The sequence below is a fragment of the Pygoscelis adeliae genome, unplaced genomic scaffold (assembly GCF_000699105.1).
Source record: "Pygoscelis adeliae isolate BGI_AS28 unplaced genomic scaffold, ASM69910v1 Scaffold71, whole genome shotgun sequence".
Taxonomy (NCBI): Eukaryota; Metazoa; Chordata; class Aves; order Sphenisciformes; family Spheniscidae; genus Pygoscelis; species Pygoscelis adeliae.
The window spans coordinates 7,275,159-7,294,503 of record NW_008824356.1 but is presented as its reverse complement, the minus strand read 5'-3'; the positions used below and the strand labels follow the sequence as shown (position 1 = coordinate 7,294,503).

Below are 19,345 nucleotides of genomic sequence, written 5' to 3'. Positions count from 1 at the left end.
CTCATCTGTATTCACAGCAGACCAGATTTTCACTTTATGGCTGCAATGTTCTTGTTTCTTCTGCAGGTCCATTAGCACTGTGCACGTTGCACAGTCAATACCCATTCCAACCTACACTTTTCTGCCTTTTTTATTTGGACATAAGTCCTTCTGTCTGCTGGATTCATTACTCTTCGACATGGCTATTTGTGGTGTTCATTTATGTTTTGATTTTTTTTAAAGCAGCCCAAGTGCCTTTGACTTTAAATAAAAAGAAATTAAAAGATAAAGCAAAAACAAAGTGATCCATTTAAAAAACAGCATGAGAAATCATTTCTGTTTCTCTTTACTCTAATCCTTTTTGTTTTGCCTAATTGCTTTACCCAAAAAGGTTGCAGACTATAAAATAACACAAGAAAAAGATACCAGCTTTTTGTTTGACAAAGCTCTATTAATTCCTTCCCTTGTCCCCTTTTCCCACATCCCAAGAAATCTTCCAGGACATTCCTTGCTCTTCTGCACCAGACAGGAAAGTGAAATTTGATTGGACTGGAAGGTGAGGTGGCAGAAGGAACCCAGCAGGCTTAGAGGAATGGCATACAAGCATTTGAACAAGGTACAGAACTGTGATGTTGCCTCAGTAAAAGGGAGGGTGACAGACTGGGACAGGAGCAAATCTCCATTCCGCTGAACTCTGGGCAATCTCCACCCCCTTCACCAAGGTGGCTAATGGCAGCTCCTTCACACCATAGCAGTGCTCCCAGCATCAGACTGGGACTGGTGAAAAGTGAACTGCCAGCTATTACCTGTGCCTTACTTTATCCACATCCTCAGCTGACCAACCCTGTGTTCAACAAGAAGAAAAGCTGGAATTATTAAAAATACAGCTTCGAGGCAAGCACCTTGGCTGCAGTGATAAACCATCCTCCAGTAACACTTGACAGAGAGGGGAAGGCTAAAATCAGTGCTGGTCAGTCCTCCAAGAGGACAGAACAATCAAATGCAAATGCAGAACAAAGGAGATTTGCACAAATTGGACATGGGAGTTGACCAGTGGAGTAGCAGCGACTTTTGGGGTTTACATCAAAAAGCCGGACTGCAACAGAAGAGAATTTCACTGGGGAGATGGTAACAACATGGGGAAAACCTGGATGTTTCCGTGACTAGGCACTGAATTGTTAGGCTTCCACGTCTAAGAACCAGATCCTATACACTGAGATTAGTGTAAGGACTCTAGATCTTTTGAAATTTCTTAATATGTCAAGAGTCTTTCCTGTGACCTCATTTTTCTCTTCAGTCACAAACATTCATGACAGGCAGATTTAAAAAAAAACAAAAAACAATAACAAAACTATAAAATATTTGAGATGGTTTCTGTATTCTTGCTTCCTTCTCACTATTTAGCAACCACATGCCTTTTGCCAATCACTTGTTCAGGGGGAAGTCCTGTCCTAACATGGCAGATGATACACGCACAAACTCCATTTTGTTCTGCTCAGCTCAAAACCCCTTGCTCTGTTCCCTGGGCTGGGTGCACTAAGCTGCCTCATGGCTCTTTCTGTCTTCAGCAGTCACACAAGCAACGGACAGGAAACCAGAGCTATAGAAGAAGAGTTCCTCCTTTTGCCACTCTACTTTGCAGCTCTACCAAAGACCAGGCAGGTCAGGAAGGCTGACCTACCTTGTAATCTCTAATGCAAGTACTTCTCCAAGAGACGAGTAAGGTATATAAAGGATAGCTACTCTGTATATATTTCTCATTCTGAGCACAAGCCTAGGACTCCCAGAGCTGTCAATCTAACATGCTTTTCAGCTGAGGGCTGAATTGTCATTTTCCATTTTTACTCATTTAATGAAAGATAGTGGATAAAAATTCACTATTTAAAATACCGTATTTTTCTTTTCTCTGCAGTTTGAAATGGGGCCTGTGGGTATTGGGGTAGTCAGACTTACAAGTCCATTTGAGTCCTAAACTCTGGTGCTTTGATACAACTTCGAACAGTAATCCCCTCCAACCTGCCTTGTCCTTCTGCTCCCTTCAGCGGTATTGCAACATGAAGGATTACAATCCTTCCTTGTTCAGAAATGGAAAAATGCTAAGTTGCTCACAAGAACACAAGATTAGGATGGTAGGAAACCCCTACCCAAAGGGCCCAGGCTGACCACAGGAGGACCTTGCCTTAACAGGCAGAACTTCTGAAGTCAACAGCTGCATAAAAAATGGAAGCACCGTGAGACCAACAGCACTTATTATGAGGCTGCTTTTCTTGTACATCCTCCCTGCTGCTGTGTCTCTTCAGTGGGATGACTTTTGCATTAATGTGATGAATATCTCCTGAGTTTTACGTTTTACCTATCCACCTACTCACCACCTATAATCATCACAAAGCAGGAAGTCACTCTGAAACTTGTATTAATATTTGATTTCTCAGGATACAGTTTCCCTCTTCTGCACCTTATCTCGCAATTTTAACCTCCTTGTTCTCAATTACCCAGAAAAAAAATGAGGATGCTGGTAAGGAAGCAAGTACAGATGATGAAAATTATCTTTCCTTTACACATTCTCAGACCCTTTAGCAGAGTGAGTAAGAATGGTTTCCTCTGGAGACCCATACCTTGTAGTCTGGTACCTAGTGGCAGCAGATTCACCAGGACGACCCTGTGAGCTATTCTGTGGATTAACTGTATATAAGAAAAGGCAGACAAACCATGAAGATCTGGGTGAGCCAATACACACCACCAGGTAGGACCTTTCCATGCTTGTGGTGATGGCTGTGCTTTTGTATATCCTTTCCATATCACATAATAGCCTCATCCAATCATTCAAAGTGTCAAGAGGTGACTGCCTATCTCCACATGGAGAGAGAGTCAATTAAGGGAGCCTCATGAATGCCAAGTCTTTCCTCTCCCCCCGAGATGAATAGAGAAGAAGAAATGAGGCAGGAAATGCACTGTGCCAGGGCCTGCCTTTCAGCTTGATGGCTTCGACTGGGCAAAGCAGAGAGATAGAGAAAGCTAATTTCACAGATAACATCTCCAAGGTCTATATAGTGATTTTAAATATTGGAAATAATTTTTCATGACAAATGAATCTATTTCATCCTGGCCACTTCCATCAAGATATTCCCATTAATTGTAGGGACAATTGGCAGTCTCAGCAGAAACACAAACTGGTCTGATTTGAGGGTATGGAAAGGAAGAGGGGTGTGAAGCCACAGGGACTGAGATCAGCCACTGAGCTATAAGAGACGCAAAGATACCATGTAGTCTGAAGCGACTCTTGCACCCAGTGTCATCAGTTCATCTCTAGACACCGACAGATCACAACAGACATGGTGCATACTCAAAGTAAGCAAGCCCATTCTGGATCATACATGTGACATGTCATTATATGTCTTGCTGGGAGTTACCTGGGAAAGCTAGGATGAGAAGGCAAAAAAGTACTTCCTTTCTTCATGGTGACTTACCACTTCCGATGATCCACGTTTTAGTAAATTCTACCTTGCCCTGATACAGTGTGATGTGGGCAAAACTGACCTGCTATTACAAGCTGTCCTTTAATCTGAGAGTTATCTGAGCAGCATTGTGCCTTGACTTACAGATAGGGTGTATTTCGTGGCTTGCATTAAGGAGAAGCCATTGTTCTGAGCTGCCATTTATAAATCAAGAGATAAACAAACACGCCACTACAATATTAGTCCTGTAGAAGAGGCCTATAGTAACAAAAGTATAAGATGCTAAAAAGCATTAACCAAGTGTTCTTACTCATCTACCCATCAACATCTTTTTATGTTGTTCAAGTGCTCTTTACAGGAGCTGACAGTAGCGCAAAATCTAATACAGTTTTGGATAATCATATTTCTTGAACTGGGAGGACCTCGTGAAAGCTACATTCAGCAATAAACAGCCAGAAACACAGAAGTTTAGAGAAAAACAGCAGAAATTATCTTCTTCTGTGCCATCAATTACCATATTCAGATGAGATAAAGAGCACCTGGAGTACTAACAAATTCACATGCAGCATGGAAGGCAGGAGTGGCCTTAAATACCAAGAGCATATGATGATGGAGACAGGATGAAGAAACAGGAAAGAACACACAGCTAAAAAAATCATACCCATTTCATTATGAAATATAGGAGAGACAATCTCTATAGGAGATCTCTCTCTATAGGAGAGATTTTTGTATGGTCTCAGATTTTCCAGCTGCTCAGCAGGTGCTGTTGGAGATGGTCACATCAATGAGACTCTTCGAAGTTAAAGTTCAACAGCCTAAAGACCATGAAATGATCTTTTCCCAAAAAGATGTAATCACCCTGACTGCAGAATTAACTGCACACTCTTCTGTACTGAGGAAATCACAAAGGCATTACAAGGCAACAAATGCCATCACTTATCCTGGAAACAACTTATATTCAGAGTGGCTTTTGACTGAATATATACTTCTATGGACAATAAAGTTATGATGAGCGGAAAGGATCACAGTATAAATCCATGGAAGTGAGAGACTCTGAAATTGTTCCTTCATATTGTTTCTCTTCCCTTACAAGCCCCACCTTGGCTGTACTGTCCTTACTGGAGCTAGCACAACATCTCATAAGCATCTTGGGAATTGTTGGGATGTTAGAACAGAAGTTACCCCATGGAAGGGAAGGAAAGGATGCAGAGATGGGGGATACATAAAAGCCTAATACACTAGAATAATCCAACACTTATGCAACCAACAGTAGCCTTCTGCTCTCACACCCAGTCATTAGGGAGAGATATGAGGGAGCTAAGCACAGAAAGCCCAGGCCTGCGTTTATTGAGCAGAATTGTGTACAGCATATACCACAGTAGTAGCTGCTTGGGCCAGCCATAGGGGGAACAGCCACAGGTGTTACAAATGGATTGATGGCAAGTGAGAAAATAAACTTCTCACATAAATGCCTTTAGCAAAAGCTAACTTGCCTTAGATCATGTTCAATGGAGACTATACTATAAAATTAGTGAGGAACAAATTAAAATGGGTGTGAAGGGATTGTGTGAACTCTTTTTCTAAATTTAGATGGAATCTTTTTTTCTGCAGTTTGGAGACATTTTGGGAAATTGTACAATAGGGACCTATCTGGTACTACTAAGTTGATGAACAGATGAGCTCTAGAACAGACCTTCTGATTTCTAACATCTTTCACTTTATCTCATGAAATCATAAAAATTATTCTGATGTTTTGACTTTCCTAAAGTCTTTGAATATTCAAGATCCAGCAGGGATTAAAAGCATTAAAACACTGCAGCAAAGGCTTTTCTCCTAATGTGTCCAGCACCCCTAGGAAGGTGGACATCAGTCCTATAAGAAAATCTATTCTCAGCGGTTATCTAGCATTACACTGCAGACTCAGAAGGTCTGGACAGTCCAAAAAGCATCAACACATTTGAGGTTTTTTAAACAAACCTTCAAATACATACTCATCATCAAACATCTTTGCTAAAATAAAAAAGAAATCTATGCTGCTACCTGTGCTTGAGACAGAAAAGCCTGCAGCATTTAAACCATGTAGTAAATGATTTTGTAGCATTTCTTATTACCAGTAATTTTACAACATCTCTGTTTATTACATACATAATGGGCAGATGTGTGTTGTCATTAAACTGTTCTTAGCAAACATTGCTGTAAAGGTACTTGGCAGATAATAAAATGTGTAGCCCTATGCTCAACATCAGCATTGCCAACAGCAGGCACATTGCTGTTCACAAACAGTATGCCACAAAAAACAGAAAAAGCCTGGTTTGCTCAGGGTGTTAATTGTCCATCTGTGAGCAGACCCACACGTGAAGGGACATTGGTTCCAGCCCTTGGGAGGAGAACTGCAGTGGGATATCTCTGTCTTGCTGCAATGAACACTGGGTGCAGCTCAGCAAAAGGAAAGGGCTGGAACAAGACTTTTTTTTTTCTTACCTGGAAAAGACTCAGGCTATGTACAATTCTGAGCAATTAACTTCAAAGGTTTAAAATCTAAACCTCAGTGTCTTTTATTTCAATCTTAAATGGCCAGCAGTCTCATACCAACCTGCCTTTTCTAATCTTATCAGTATATACCTCTTGATAAAAAAAACCCTCCAATTAAGGCAATGAAGTAGGAGAAAGCATTAAAAAGTGAGTATCAACAACATTTGATTTTCATTGGCCTAAACCGACCTGATTTTCAGTTGTCTTTTGCTTTGTGTCCTTCCTGGGCTTTTGCCCTCTGCAGTCCCTCTCACAGTGTTTCAGTAGAAGGAAAGCATGCAGAGAGCTTTCGGGATCCACAGAACAGACTTCATGCACCTTTTTGAGCCCATGGCATTTTCACTGCAGCTACAGAAAATAGCTGATGTGAAACAACACACATTCCCCTCTTCCTGCTAGTTTAATGCCAGGGCTTTGGGGCCCTTTTCAGAAAAGTCCATGGGTTATGAGGGGTACTTTGTTATCACAGCAAAGAAGTACACCATCCTCCATGAGCCAGATCCCAACTCCTATCTCTAACACCTTAAGTGCAATGAACAGGGGGCTGCAGTGACCTGATGCTGCAACTGATATCAAATTCTAACAAATTAGAAGCCAAAGGGTAGAGAAGACATTAAGTACTTAAAAAACACTAAAGATCCTTCACAGTAGCTGCACCGACCCACACTTCCCACCCTCCTGCATGTCTGTAACAGCCCTCCAGCCCTTCTGGCTGACAAGACGTGCAACTCAAACTCACCCTAATTTCTACTAGGTAGTAGTATGAGAAGGTAGTTCACATACAACAGGAGGAAACGTGCTACCCATTGCATTGGAGGATCCTTTTTGTCAATTCTCCCAAAGCCTGCCCTACGTCTGATGACCGGAAAGCATTTGGGAAGCATTCCCATGGGCTTTCAGATATTTTATGTCCTTTATTTCAAACTAACTGGCAAAACAGCAGACCTATTGGAACAAGATACTTTAGAACAGAGAGGCTGCACTGCAGACACTGTTCTCTGATACTCCTATTCTTTCTAAAACGTGCAAGGATGTTTTTTGCATCTTTCTAGGATGCAAGAATGACTAAATACTACCAAGAGTACAAGCTCCAAGGTTTTTTTGTCTAATGCCTGACACACCACAACCGAAGACCTAGCAAACTCAGTACAAAGCCTCAATATGTACTTGCAATCATAACTTCCATCACAAATCCACTTCGCTGTGCCTGCCATTCCTTTCAGAAGCAACCAAAAACTGCCTTTCAGTTTAGGAGTCTTTCTGGTGTGATTAAATCTTGCTCTCCACCATACATACTCTAATCAGATATAACAGGAGTGCAGGAGAGCTCAGGGAGCAGGAGAGGCGACATTGTTACCACATTACAAGGCACTCAGAGCATCACTTGCAGGAGGGATTGTGTCCTGTCTATTAGCTTCTTTTCTATTTTTTTTGCTTTATGCCCCCACCCCAAATAAGACATCCTCTTTTTTGTCAGTCTGGTAGCCTTGGCAGTTTGGCACTGTGAATTCATAGAATCATAGAATAGTTTGGGTTGGAAGGGACCTTTAAAGGTCATCTAGGCCAACCCCTCTGCCATGGGCAGGGACATCTTCAACTAGATCAGGTGGCTCAGAGCCCCGTCCAATCTGATCTGGAAGGTTTCCAGGGATGGGGCATCCACCACCTCTCTGGGCAACCTGTGCCAGTGTTTCACCACCCTCAGCGTAAAAAATTTCTTCCTTATATCTAGTCTATATCTATCCCCCTTTAGTTTAAAGCGATTTAAACATGCTGTTCCGCAGCACAGACAGTTACCTTTTGGCATGCGGCAATACTGAATTATCAGACCAGAATCTCCACATAATCAATAAAAGGAGACAGGCAAATCAACAAAAGGAGGCAAGCAGATCATGTTATTGCTTTGAATTTCTCCTGAGAAGCAACTACCTTCCTCCACAGACTGCACAGGGAACGTAGACATTTAGCACAGGTCCTCATTATCTCATTTTCAGGCTTCTACTTTTTTAATCTTAGAGTACTTATCCAAGGCATCTAAACAAGGAGGTCACAATACTACTTTAATTGAGTTCATGACACTTGCAAAGTCAGCAGAGTTATTTGCTAGCCTGGTGGACAGCCACACCACCGCTCCCTTCCAACAGCTACTGTGGAATCTCTGAAGTTTCAGAAACTTGTCCAAATGCTGCTATGTTTATAGAAGCTCCTTAATCTTAACAGTGGCTCGAAAAGGCTCTTCTCAGATATGATTTCCGACATTGTCACACTGAGTTAGACTGGGTAGTAGAGAACCATTATGGAAAGATGATAGAGAATGGGAAGCTCAAGGATTTAAGAAAATAAATAGCTAACGGGTGTGTTACCTGGCCAGTACAGCCTCTGGTGGAAGGTATGAAATGGGGACCACATCTAGCTAATTGCCAGCATTTGCTGCTGCCTTTGCTTGGCCTCACAGCCTGGCATTGAACACTTCTGGCCCATGAATCCAATTGCACTTTCATCTCCTCTCCCTTCTGTGTCACCTGCCACTGGCTACAGAACTGGAGAGAAACACAATCTCACAAGCAGATCAAGTGAAATTTATGAAGACTGAGGAGAGTCTTGTGTACGTGAAGTACTTTGTCTCAGCCTTTCTGACGATCAAACACTGATGTCCATTCATTCTAGTTTCTATGGCAAGACCCTGAATGTAAATATACCTGATAGAAGCCTTCACAATTTGTCTCCCAAGAATATTCTTTCCTAGTTAATACAGGAAAAACATACAGTTACTGAAAGAACCAGAGCAGTCCTACCAGCACTTTTGACTCCCTGACATACCCTGCCTTGGGTGGGAGGCATATCAGACATGAACTGGTCTTTGCCATGTCTCACCCTGTCTCTTCTATGCAATGTCAATTACCCCAAGGAGGGACTACATTACCCTTAGAAGCTATGACACTTTGAGACTGAAAACACCTTTGTCTGCTTACATCACTGCCAATACTGGATGACCAATTAGATACTGGAATTGTAAGAATGAATTTGAGGCCTTGGCAGCAGTTCTCCGTTCTGGGCCCTATCAAACTGCAGCCACAGCAAGGTTTCTCCATCTGCACGGAAATACTGCCTGAGCAGATCACTGCAACCAAAGTCTATGTTGCATCCAGTGTAACTTGCTGAATATACAGAGGTGTGACTTCACTGACAGGACAAACTCCCACAGGCTTTAGATATAGGTGACATACTGAATACCATGTATTTGTATTGTTTCACCATGAATAAAAAGAACCCAAACCTCTTTTCTAACTATGACACAATCAATTTCCTTTTCGAGTCCCTTTTAGATGTATAACGGTCCTTCATATGGCAAAGTATAAAATGTATGAGAAATACAGCATTATAAATGTAGAAATGCTATACCTGGAAAGTGGGAGACAGACTTTACCGTCAACAACAAATGAATCATCTGCTTCTCTCCCTGGAGTTGTACATATGTCTTTTGTATTTTTAATACCTTAACTAAATGTTAAGTATGTGCTTTGCTTTCTAAAGAAGAGTGATTTTCCTGGTAGCCAACAGGCGTAGAAGATTCTTTATTCTAGGCTCTCCTGTCCCTTAACGCTTTACCCTACATCTTGGGCTGCAAACCCCTTCCAAGAGTTACACTCCTCCCTTTTAACAGGACAGAAGTCTAAGGACTGAATGAAGTGATTGAGACAGCCGTTCTCAGATAACAGATGGCAGACTGGAAAAGTGGGTCAGTAGCTGTCTCTTATTAAAAGAGCTAGCCTGCTCCTTCTTCATTCCTCTCCTTACACACCAGCCTGGCTCCCCCTGGTCCTGTGGCAGCTCTTTGCTCACTATGTAGAAGTGCCACTGTGGCATGGCAGCATCTCTCACTTGATTCCCTTCCAAGGGAATCAACTTTTCTCCTTCCAACAGTATTTGGATCACAGGCTAGCTGAAGTCAGGACCTGCAATAATCCTTGGATGTCAGACCACAAGAATGAAAAATATCATTGGTAGCCTGCAGTACTTTTGCTCATGGAGGGAAAATTGCTGTGCAGTAATGCAGTTGCCTGATATCAAGTAGTTGTACCAGAGCAGCACGAGGCTGCTATGTAACACCACAATAAATGTTGTGGAGTCAAATACACGTCAATCTGCACAACTTTTTTCATGTATCCAGTCTACAAATATTTATTCCCTGTGAGCTGCTTCTCGTGTTGCCAAGGAACCTCAGGCATGAAAGCCACGTTTTGCCTGACACTGGGCCTAAACCAGTAAGGGGTCTGTGGTTTCTAGTTATAGACAAAATGAGTTTCTCAGGATTAGGACCTCTGCATACATCTTTCATGTTGTTCTGAACTACAACATCATTGTTTTGTTAACCTTAAATACGCTCTGATTCTAACACATATTTATTAGGACCTCAAGTTCCCACACTGGTAGACACGCATTCATACATGTATCTTTCTTATTCATACTGATGCTGGCCAGAGCATGGCCAAGTTATGGATCTCGGGCCAGACTTGAGATTAATTTCTCCTAAATTAAAATGCTTACATGCCCTTAACCTACTGATTTCTTTTCACTGGTAACAAAAGGAGTAAAAGCCAACACCATAGATATCTAAAGGTACATGAGATTAATTCTGTTCTTTATGTCATTGGTTTGGATTCTCTTCCGAGAGCCAGGTCCAGGAGATGGACATAAGACAGAGTCCAGAAAGTCCTGAATTACAGAGCTGGTCACTCCCAATACTAAATAAAGACCAAGGGCAAGCATAACTGCAGTTTAAAAACTGCAGTTTGGGGGGGGGGGGGGAACAATGCATTTATGGTAGTATTTCTTTTTATCATGTCTGTCCAAAACCTAATCACAAAACAATTGGCCAAAACAATTCCCAAGGCTGTGGTTGAGAAAACCTCTGATGTTTTCCAGAGTCTTCTAATCCAATGTAGTCTATAAGAGAGAACTGCTGAGCTGACATTGGCATAGCCAATGCCCACGAATCTTACATTTTCACCCATGTCCTCACAGCATGGATGGCAGTGTTGATGCTTCAGCTGTTTTAAGGACCACTGGCAATTAACTACTATTACTGCTTAGGGCAGCATGCTACAAATTGCTGGCTGTGAGAAGCTTTATGAATGACCATAGATCTTGTGCTGTAAAACCTAAAACCCCCATCCGGTCTATAGGAAGAATTTTGGTCATTAACAAAAACTTCCTGCAAAGAAGAAAACCCTCTGGAGAGTGAATGAATTACAAATCTCAGTTCTGCCTAATATCTTATGCACTGTACCTAACCTTCACATTCTTTCTCATAAGTGGCATGGTACTATGATCAATATTAAAAAATGCATAGGGGGGACACTGAGTGAGAAAGGAGCTTCTCAAATATTTATGGCAGAAGCTCAAAAATATCCAAATTTCCAGTTCTAAGACACATGCTATAACCATTAGGCCATGGTGCCAAGTAAGGTAATAGAAAGAAGGGGCTGAAAGCCCTAAGACTGCTAATGGTTTACAGTTAATTCTTGAGTGTACTGTGAGTGCAGTTCAGCCAGAATGCAGTGCTCATGGCCAAATATTAACAGAAAGGTTGGTTTTAATATAAGAAAACACCCATTAGGAAGTATTTTCTTTTCTAAGTGATCTTAGCCCCATCTTTTTTTTTAAAACCACTCCCCTACCTCATTCTGACTGTGGCACCAGCACAATAAGGATAACAACAATTAATGGAACCACCTGATATTTGAGAAATATATAGCTCAGATATTAGTAAATTCCTTTCCATGTGGCCTAGAACACATACGTTTTGCCTGCCCGTACCAGCATTACTTGTGCCTCGTATCTCCAATAATATGTCTTCAAATCACCAGTCAGAATGAGTAAGAATAAGATGCAGAGAATCTCCCACCATCTCCTACAGATTTGCCTTATCAGAGGTGAACTTGGAGACATGTTGCTGTTAACACTGTCTCATTAGCTGGCTTTATCCATAAACAGCCGTCAAGGAAATCCTACCATGCAAAAAAGAGGAAGACTAGACAGAACTGGGATACATCATCTGTCCCATGCAAGAAAAATTCCCATAACTCAAGTTCACACTTGGTATTGTTTCCAGTAATTTGCCTGAGATTTCTCACACGCAGCAGCATTTTCTGTCTTAGGAGACAAACCATACTCAGTCAAAGAAAGTCTGGAACTTGAAGACAAGGTCTTCAGAAGGCTTAGGGAGTGAAATGGCAGATGAAGAAGGTAAGCTCATGAAATGAAGGTAGAAAAGATTGGAAGGAAACGATCAGAGAAGAAAGCTTTCCTAGTGTGGAGACCTGAACTTAGCATTGGGAAGACCAACAAGGGCAGGGGAAAGTCTCATGGAAACACTGGATTTTGTTCTAGTTCTCCTGCACACCTTCAGCTCTGTGTAACTGAGGTCAGAAAACTCCACTTACCTCGCTCACATGTTCTACCCCAATAGCCGGTGCCAGTGCAGTCACAAATGAAGCGGTTCCAGCCATCCTTGCAGACTGCGTTATTCTTACATGGGTAGCTGTCACACTGCTTGGTGCTGAGGCGGGAGCAGGAGGACTTGACTCCCGCAGCATTCTGTGCCTCTGCCAGCTGCCGGATGTTCTTGCTTCGTCCATCGATGAACAAGTCTCGGATACAGCCGACATAGCCATAGTTCAGCATGGCTGTCCAAAGCTCTGTGGGAAGGATGAGTCCTGCCCGGTTCTCAGGCAGCCCACCGAGGTACATGTCACCTTCCAGATCTAGGATCTCACTCTCCCCACTAGCGGTGAACGGGGTGCGTCTGCTGTTCACTGATATAGTACCTAGATGAGGAGGATAAGGAGACATCAACACTTTCACTTACAGCCTCAGTCTAGTTCATTTTTTCCCAATAACTGAGTGAGGTTTAAGGTTCAGGAATCTTCAGAGAGTGAAGATTCCTCCCTACCCAAATGCACTCCTAACAGAGACTATGTGTCTCACACAGCTCCCTCTCCTCTTGAACCACAGGCCATAAGTACTTCCATGCAGTGACTGATCATCATGTGTCTGTATCCCAACTTTCATTATAAGGTCACAAGCATAACAATGCAATGGCTAAATAATAACATGTAAAAACAGCATTATTCAATGGTATTCATCCAGCAAAACAAAGATTTACCGAGAACATACAGGAGTTTGATGGTATCAGGACTGAGGGAGAAAAAAGATAAGTGAAAGCATATTAATTCACACTACATAGCTCTTCCAGAAAACACTTCATCAGTACCTCCAAAGCTGGACCTGGATGATGGAACTAAATAGACCCTCTTCAAGTTTGTAGATGACATCAAATTGGGCAGAATGGTTGATGCATTGGAGGAAGCACAGGGCTACCATTCAGAGAAACCTTTACAAGGTGGAGCAAAGGACTGATAGAAATGTTTGATGCAAATCAACAACAATAAATACAAAGTCCTACACCTGAGACAGAATAACCTCACACATAAGTACAGGCTGGAGACCAGCTGGCTAAGGAGCAGCTCTGCAGAAAAGGACCTGGGGATATGGCAGACGACAATTTGAACATGAGTCAGCAGTGTGCACTTGCAGTGACAAGAGACACCGATCATAGGTTGCAGCAAGGGAAACTCCAACTCCATAGAAAGGAACATTTTTCACCATATGGGTGGTCAAACATGGGAACAGAAACCTCAGAGAGGTTGTGGAATCACCATCCTGAAGTCATTCAAAACACAACTGGACAAGACCCTGAAGAAAGCCTAGATTTCAGCAGAGTTTGGACTAGAAATCTCCAGAAGTTTGTTCCAAAATAAATTATTCTATGCTTTTACAAAGGAAGTTAAGTACTCTAACTTCCATTTTACAAACAGGAAAATTGAGGTAGAGAAAGATGAAGGTTATCTCTGAAGAACAGTTATTATTAAAATTGTAGTAGCTTCCATATGCTCCAAGCAAGATGGGGGCATACTGCACTGAGGCCATTCCTATATATTTCAAGAAATTGCCCCAGCACATAAAATAATCAGAACATATAATACAGAAATATAATCAGAACACATGAAACAGGTGCAGAGAAGCAAAGTGACTTGTGTAAGGTCAGACAGTGAATCCAAAGAAAAACAGGGAACATAACGCAGGTCTCTCACATCCCAGAGCAGCGTACTCTTCAGAAGAGCATTCAGCAGCTTTCATGATAAGGACATCTGCCCACCAGACACTCAGCTAAAAATCAGCAATTCGCTCTCCCTAGCTATAAATCATCGCATCCAATTGCCTTGTCATTAAGATAGTCTGTCCTCAGAGACAACTATCCAAGCTTTAAGATTAATTCCACATCATTGCATTTTTGTCATACACCTCTATGATAAGGTGGGAGAGTTTAGTTAATAGAGTTAGCTCTATTTTGTGTCTCTGTGAGAAAGTGCAGTCGTGTACACATGCTTTTTCTTCAGTTGTAATAGGTGTCTTCTTAGAGAACAGCATGTATGACACAGACACAAGGTATTTCATGTGTGTGATTTTCAGTAATAATTTAGGAATAATGTCAGAGGCAGCAGAGTGCCAGAAGCAACAGAGGCGTTACAAATTAATGGCTCAAAGAGAACCAGGGTTATTTGATGAATCATTTTGCAAAAACAAGCTGCAGCACTGCAGACTTTTTCCCTTTTACAAAGTAAGAAAAGAGAAGATGTGACAATACACCTACAGTCGTAACGGCAGTGTGTCACAGAGCCACAGGATCACATCCCCTCTTCCAGCATCTCCACTGTTACTCCTCAAAAGCAGCATGTGGAGTACATATTACTCAAAAGACTAGAATAAACCAAAATACTGGAGGGCTGAGCTCCAGACAGCTGCTACTATGGAGAAAACAAACACGACCTGCAAAAGCCACAATGGTAAAGAAACCCTCCAAAAGAGAAGAAATACCAAGGAGAAGTGTAAAACCTTGAGAAAGAGCTTGAGATAATGGAAGGAAATAGGCTAGATAGCAGCCTCAACTTTCTGCCAGTGTTTTGTACCTACAACTATTCCTGTGAGGAGATGGTGCTAGCTTGGATGCACAGCACTTTTAAGACCAATCTGCTGAGATGGAGAAATTCTGAATTGACCCTAGGAAGGAGCAGTCACATGAGCTGACTTCCCCCCCCACACACCTCCCCAAATCCCATGTTTGCAACTCTGTTTAGGTAGATCAAATCCCATCTTGAGAAATCAGAAGCATCTAAGCATCTCATTTCCAGTCCCTTAGGTACTTTGTGCAGTGCTAAAGAGCAAACAGACCAAAAGACCCCAGTTACTGAGGGCAGAGCTGGTATACAAAGTAGTGCACTGATGCAACCATAGACCAAACCTTCCAGTAAGACTTTTAGTGTCTAAGTGGGTGGGACAATATGTGTGTTTTGTAGCCAATACCCAGCCAAAAAAATAGTCTTGTGTAACGTGCTCAATATTCCCCAGCTAGAAATTGTGACAGGTTTTGTGGACACTTTGTATGAGCTTTCCCCAAGGACAGAAAGGTTACAAGACACTAGGTGTCCATGTCCACACTGTCAGCTTCTGTCAGAATAGAGAGAAAAGACAGCTTTTGTTGCTCTGGCAGCCAACACAGACCAAAGCATACACTAAGCCTAAGGGGACTAGAGGTGCCAGAGGTTATTTGAGCACGACTGTCATGCTTTCCCAGCATTTGCGCTCCTGCCTTAGTACATTGTAGTAGTGAATATTTGGATTTTTAGGCTATTTTACTAAGCTCAGCAGAGCCTGAAGTTTCGGACTGTTACAGAAATGGGAAGAAAAAGGGGAGACATGACACCTAATAAAGGCCTGGCTGCTTTAGTAGTGAGAATCAGAACCTCTAGGTCACTAGCTCATTAAACCCAAATGGCTGTTTTGTAGCCTACGTTAAGTAAGTTTATTATTTCAGTTCAGTTTCTGACTGACAGGCATCCACATTTAACAACAACAAAAAAAAATTTTAAAAAAACCTCCAAGGTGTAACCATTTTCTGGTCTGCATGTGGGAGAAAAGCCAAGGACTAAACAAGAAGAGATCCTGAACTTCCTTCTCACACCTACCAAAAGTACCACCGGATAAGAGTGGTTGATGCTTGCTAAAGGTATGGTGTAAAGAAATCAATGCCAGCATCCTGGTTTTCTGGGGAGATAAGACATCAGCCACTAGGACTGTTAACCCAGCACTCATCGTCAGCAGAAAATGCAATTAAATTAAAAAAAGAAAAGAGAAGACAAGAACTTACAAATATGTTAATTCTTGTTGAGCAAAGTGCTTTTAATTCAAAATCTGTTATCTCTAATTAGTGTCCAGAACATCACAAACCTCCCTGCCAAGTGACAAACAAGTCATCAAACAGCCTCATCCACCAAGTAGCAATGCCATCTGTCACACCTTCCTAGCCCAAATGAACGTGTGTCCCTCTTCCTGGGTTTTTACAAACTTTCTTAGCAGAGAGCTTAGTGTCATTTCTGTTTCTTCTCCTTCTGCAGCTGCCTCTCCAGGGACCAGACAGTCCCCAAGTGAGCAAGCAAAACTGAAGGCAGTACTGAACGCAACTAATTGAGTTTATCCTTGGAAGTTAATTAAATTTTAGCAATTCTAAAGAAATCAAAGCTCCATTTATTTATTTATGGCTTCCTTTATAAAATGTTCTTATCAATGTTTTTAGGAGATAGCAATATATAACCACACATATTAAGTCCTAGTAGACCACCATGCCAAATACAAAGAAACCCCTCACATCATCAAAGAGAAAACCAGCTTCACGCAAAGACCTGTTCAAACAGCTAGACTTTGCATGGTATCTAAAAGTCAGCTCTTTTGAAAACTCAAGGGAAGCAAATTCTAGCACTGCATTCTCTCTACTGATGGCATTCAGCAACTGGAAGCATAAAATTAGGGACTAAAAGCTATCATCTGGAGATCACCAGACAAATCCCAAATCCACTTGCAAATATAAGCAAAATTCCCTTTGAAGCAATATATGGCCAGGCTTTGAGATCCCAATGGTTCAGGAAGAATTCAAGTACAATTTTTCACATATTTTCAAGATGAAGTTACAGTATTTGATCATTTTGTTTCCTTACACAATTTCAGAGTACATCATGAGTATGTTAGCTTGATATCCAGCGCTAGAAACAAACAAAATACCTCTTGGAAATTGCATGGTAGGTACATTATTAGAAATATACTAAAATGCATTTTTGAAAATGAGAATCTGCAAGGAAAAAAAGGAACATCCACTGAATGGATGATATTAAGACTAGAATTACGCATCCAAGAGAGAGTAAAGAAACCTAACTGAAAACTACAAGACACTAAAGGAAACAGAATAGGATGAAAATGTTGATTTGTCACCATAATTTTGTCACTGGTTGTGCCCATTGCTTTTCTTTTCCTCATAACAAGATCCCAAACCCCTGCTCTTTAAAGACACAAGATTCAGAAGAAGATGGTAATATTAGGTCACAGCAATAAGTTTTCATTTGGTTTCTACTGTTTCTTTTTGAACAGAAACACAAAGTAGATCAGTGAGACTTTCTCAAACCAAGAACTAAATAATAATGGTTCTGAAGGATCTTAAACCTTACCATGGCCTACAAAGAAGTCATCACTATATTTATGTATGTAATTGCAAAGATAGGTCCAGAATATCTGGAGATCGTGAATAAAATATTAATAGACTGCCTCTGTGATATGCCATCCAGAGTTCACAGTAACATTTAATGAAAACCTAGCCATTCACAACTTTGCTTTGCTGGATAAACATCACTGGAATAACACTAAGTTTTTGTAAGAAGGTGACTCATATCTAACAGTTTTTGAAGGTTCTGAGAATTAATACACAGCCCTAGGTCTGGATCTGAAAGATTAATCTACTTGAGAAAAAGTTATCACTCTACCTGATCTTCCATCTCGTTGAATATCCACATGATACCACTCTCCATCGTTGGCTTTCTTCTGGGTGGCCTTGACTTTAATGGTCCCAGAGCCCATGTCCAGCAGCAAGTAGAGGTTCCCATCTAGAAGCTCAACTGCAAAGAAATCTACCTTTGTATTTTTCTGGCTCCTGGCATCTTTCCTCTCCTGAGGCTTGCCATGGGTGAAAAGGATCAGTCCATTGGGTTCAGTGGTTCGGAAGTCAAATGAGATGGAGCCCATCCTTTTGGTATTCCATTTAGGCAGACTAATATAGGCCTCAGGTGTCTCAAAGCTGATGGGATCCAGTGTAGCCACATTCTCACATACAAATTTCACTTCCCCGTAGATCTTCATCTTAGTATCACCAATCCGTGCCAAGCGAGACAGCTCCAGACGAATGTCGTTATTCTTATAAACAACCTGCCAGACACAAGGAAAAACATCATACATCAATCCTGCGTACAGCACAAATACCCCAATTACTTTCAGCCATGGGAGATAAACTTATCCCAAACGGCAGTGGGGAGCAGAAAGGAGACCATGCAAGAGTCTAACACGATGACAGAGGGAGGCAGCACAACCAGGATTCTGTATAGAAATTACAGCAACAGGTACTTTGCGATGACTATAGATCAGATAAGCAGGCAGAAGAGAACATTTAACTAAAGGACAGTGAGAACAATTAACTCTACCACAGGCCCACTCTGCTGTAAAAGCTTTTGTACATAAAATACAGTGTGTCTGGTATCATGCTGTTATATTTGCATAAATCCCATACAAAATACATAACAAAGTGTAACCTCCATGTCCATCTCTGCTAGCCACAGCAGGGAACTCTACCACCACTGTCATTTCTCTATTATTCCTAAAAGCCCACTTAACTACTAGGAGAGAGATGCAAAAAAATTTAAGCAAGTTGCTGTGAACTGTTGGTGATTGCCCTGTGGCTCCTAAAGAGCTACAAGAAAAAATGAACAAAGACTTAAAATTTCTCTGACCAAGAAATCTTAGATCACTACGGGCACAAACGTGCTATAGAGATGTCTGCATAGCTTACCCTCACTTCAAGAAACCTATGCTCTCTGTGCTAACACATACAAGCCTGTACATGTTCAGTGCCTGGACTCTTACTCTCTCTGGGTTAAGGACCAGAACTCTGGACTCTGTGTTGCTACATGGATGGAAATTAGCCAAGAGAAGAGTCCCAAACAGGCAAGCATGCCTGGCTTGCTCAGGAGTCCAGACCTCCTGCCCTTCTCTTTCTCACAGGTACAGAACTAATTCCTCGCAAAGAGGACTCCTCTCTGCCCCGTGCCATTCTCACAGAGGCAGGGACTGGAGAAGGCACAATGCTGAAATATTTGTAAACTGTACTTCCTCTCAACCACCTTCCGTACCTGCTAAACCCAGAGCTGGCACATACAGCAAGC

The 19,345-nt window shown here is 41.7% G+C and overlaps 1 protein-coding gene across 1 annotated transcript in view; it reads right to left on the bottom strand.

Moving 5' to 3' along the window:
• The window catches only part of NRXN3 (neurexin 3), a 1,016,594-nt gene that overhangs the window by 716,768 nt on the left and 280,481 nt on the right, over positions 1–19,345 (bottom strand). Inside the window, exons 8-9 of the mRNA XM_009319413.1 lie at positions 17,897–18,335; positions 12,413–12,796 (exon numbers count right to left, since the gene is read on the bottom strand). Of these exons, the coding sequence (XP_009317688.1) occupies positions 12,413–12,796; positions 17,897–18,335 (823 nt within the window). The remainder of the gene's footprint in view (positions 1–12,412; positions 12,797–17,896; positions 18,336–19,345) is intronic.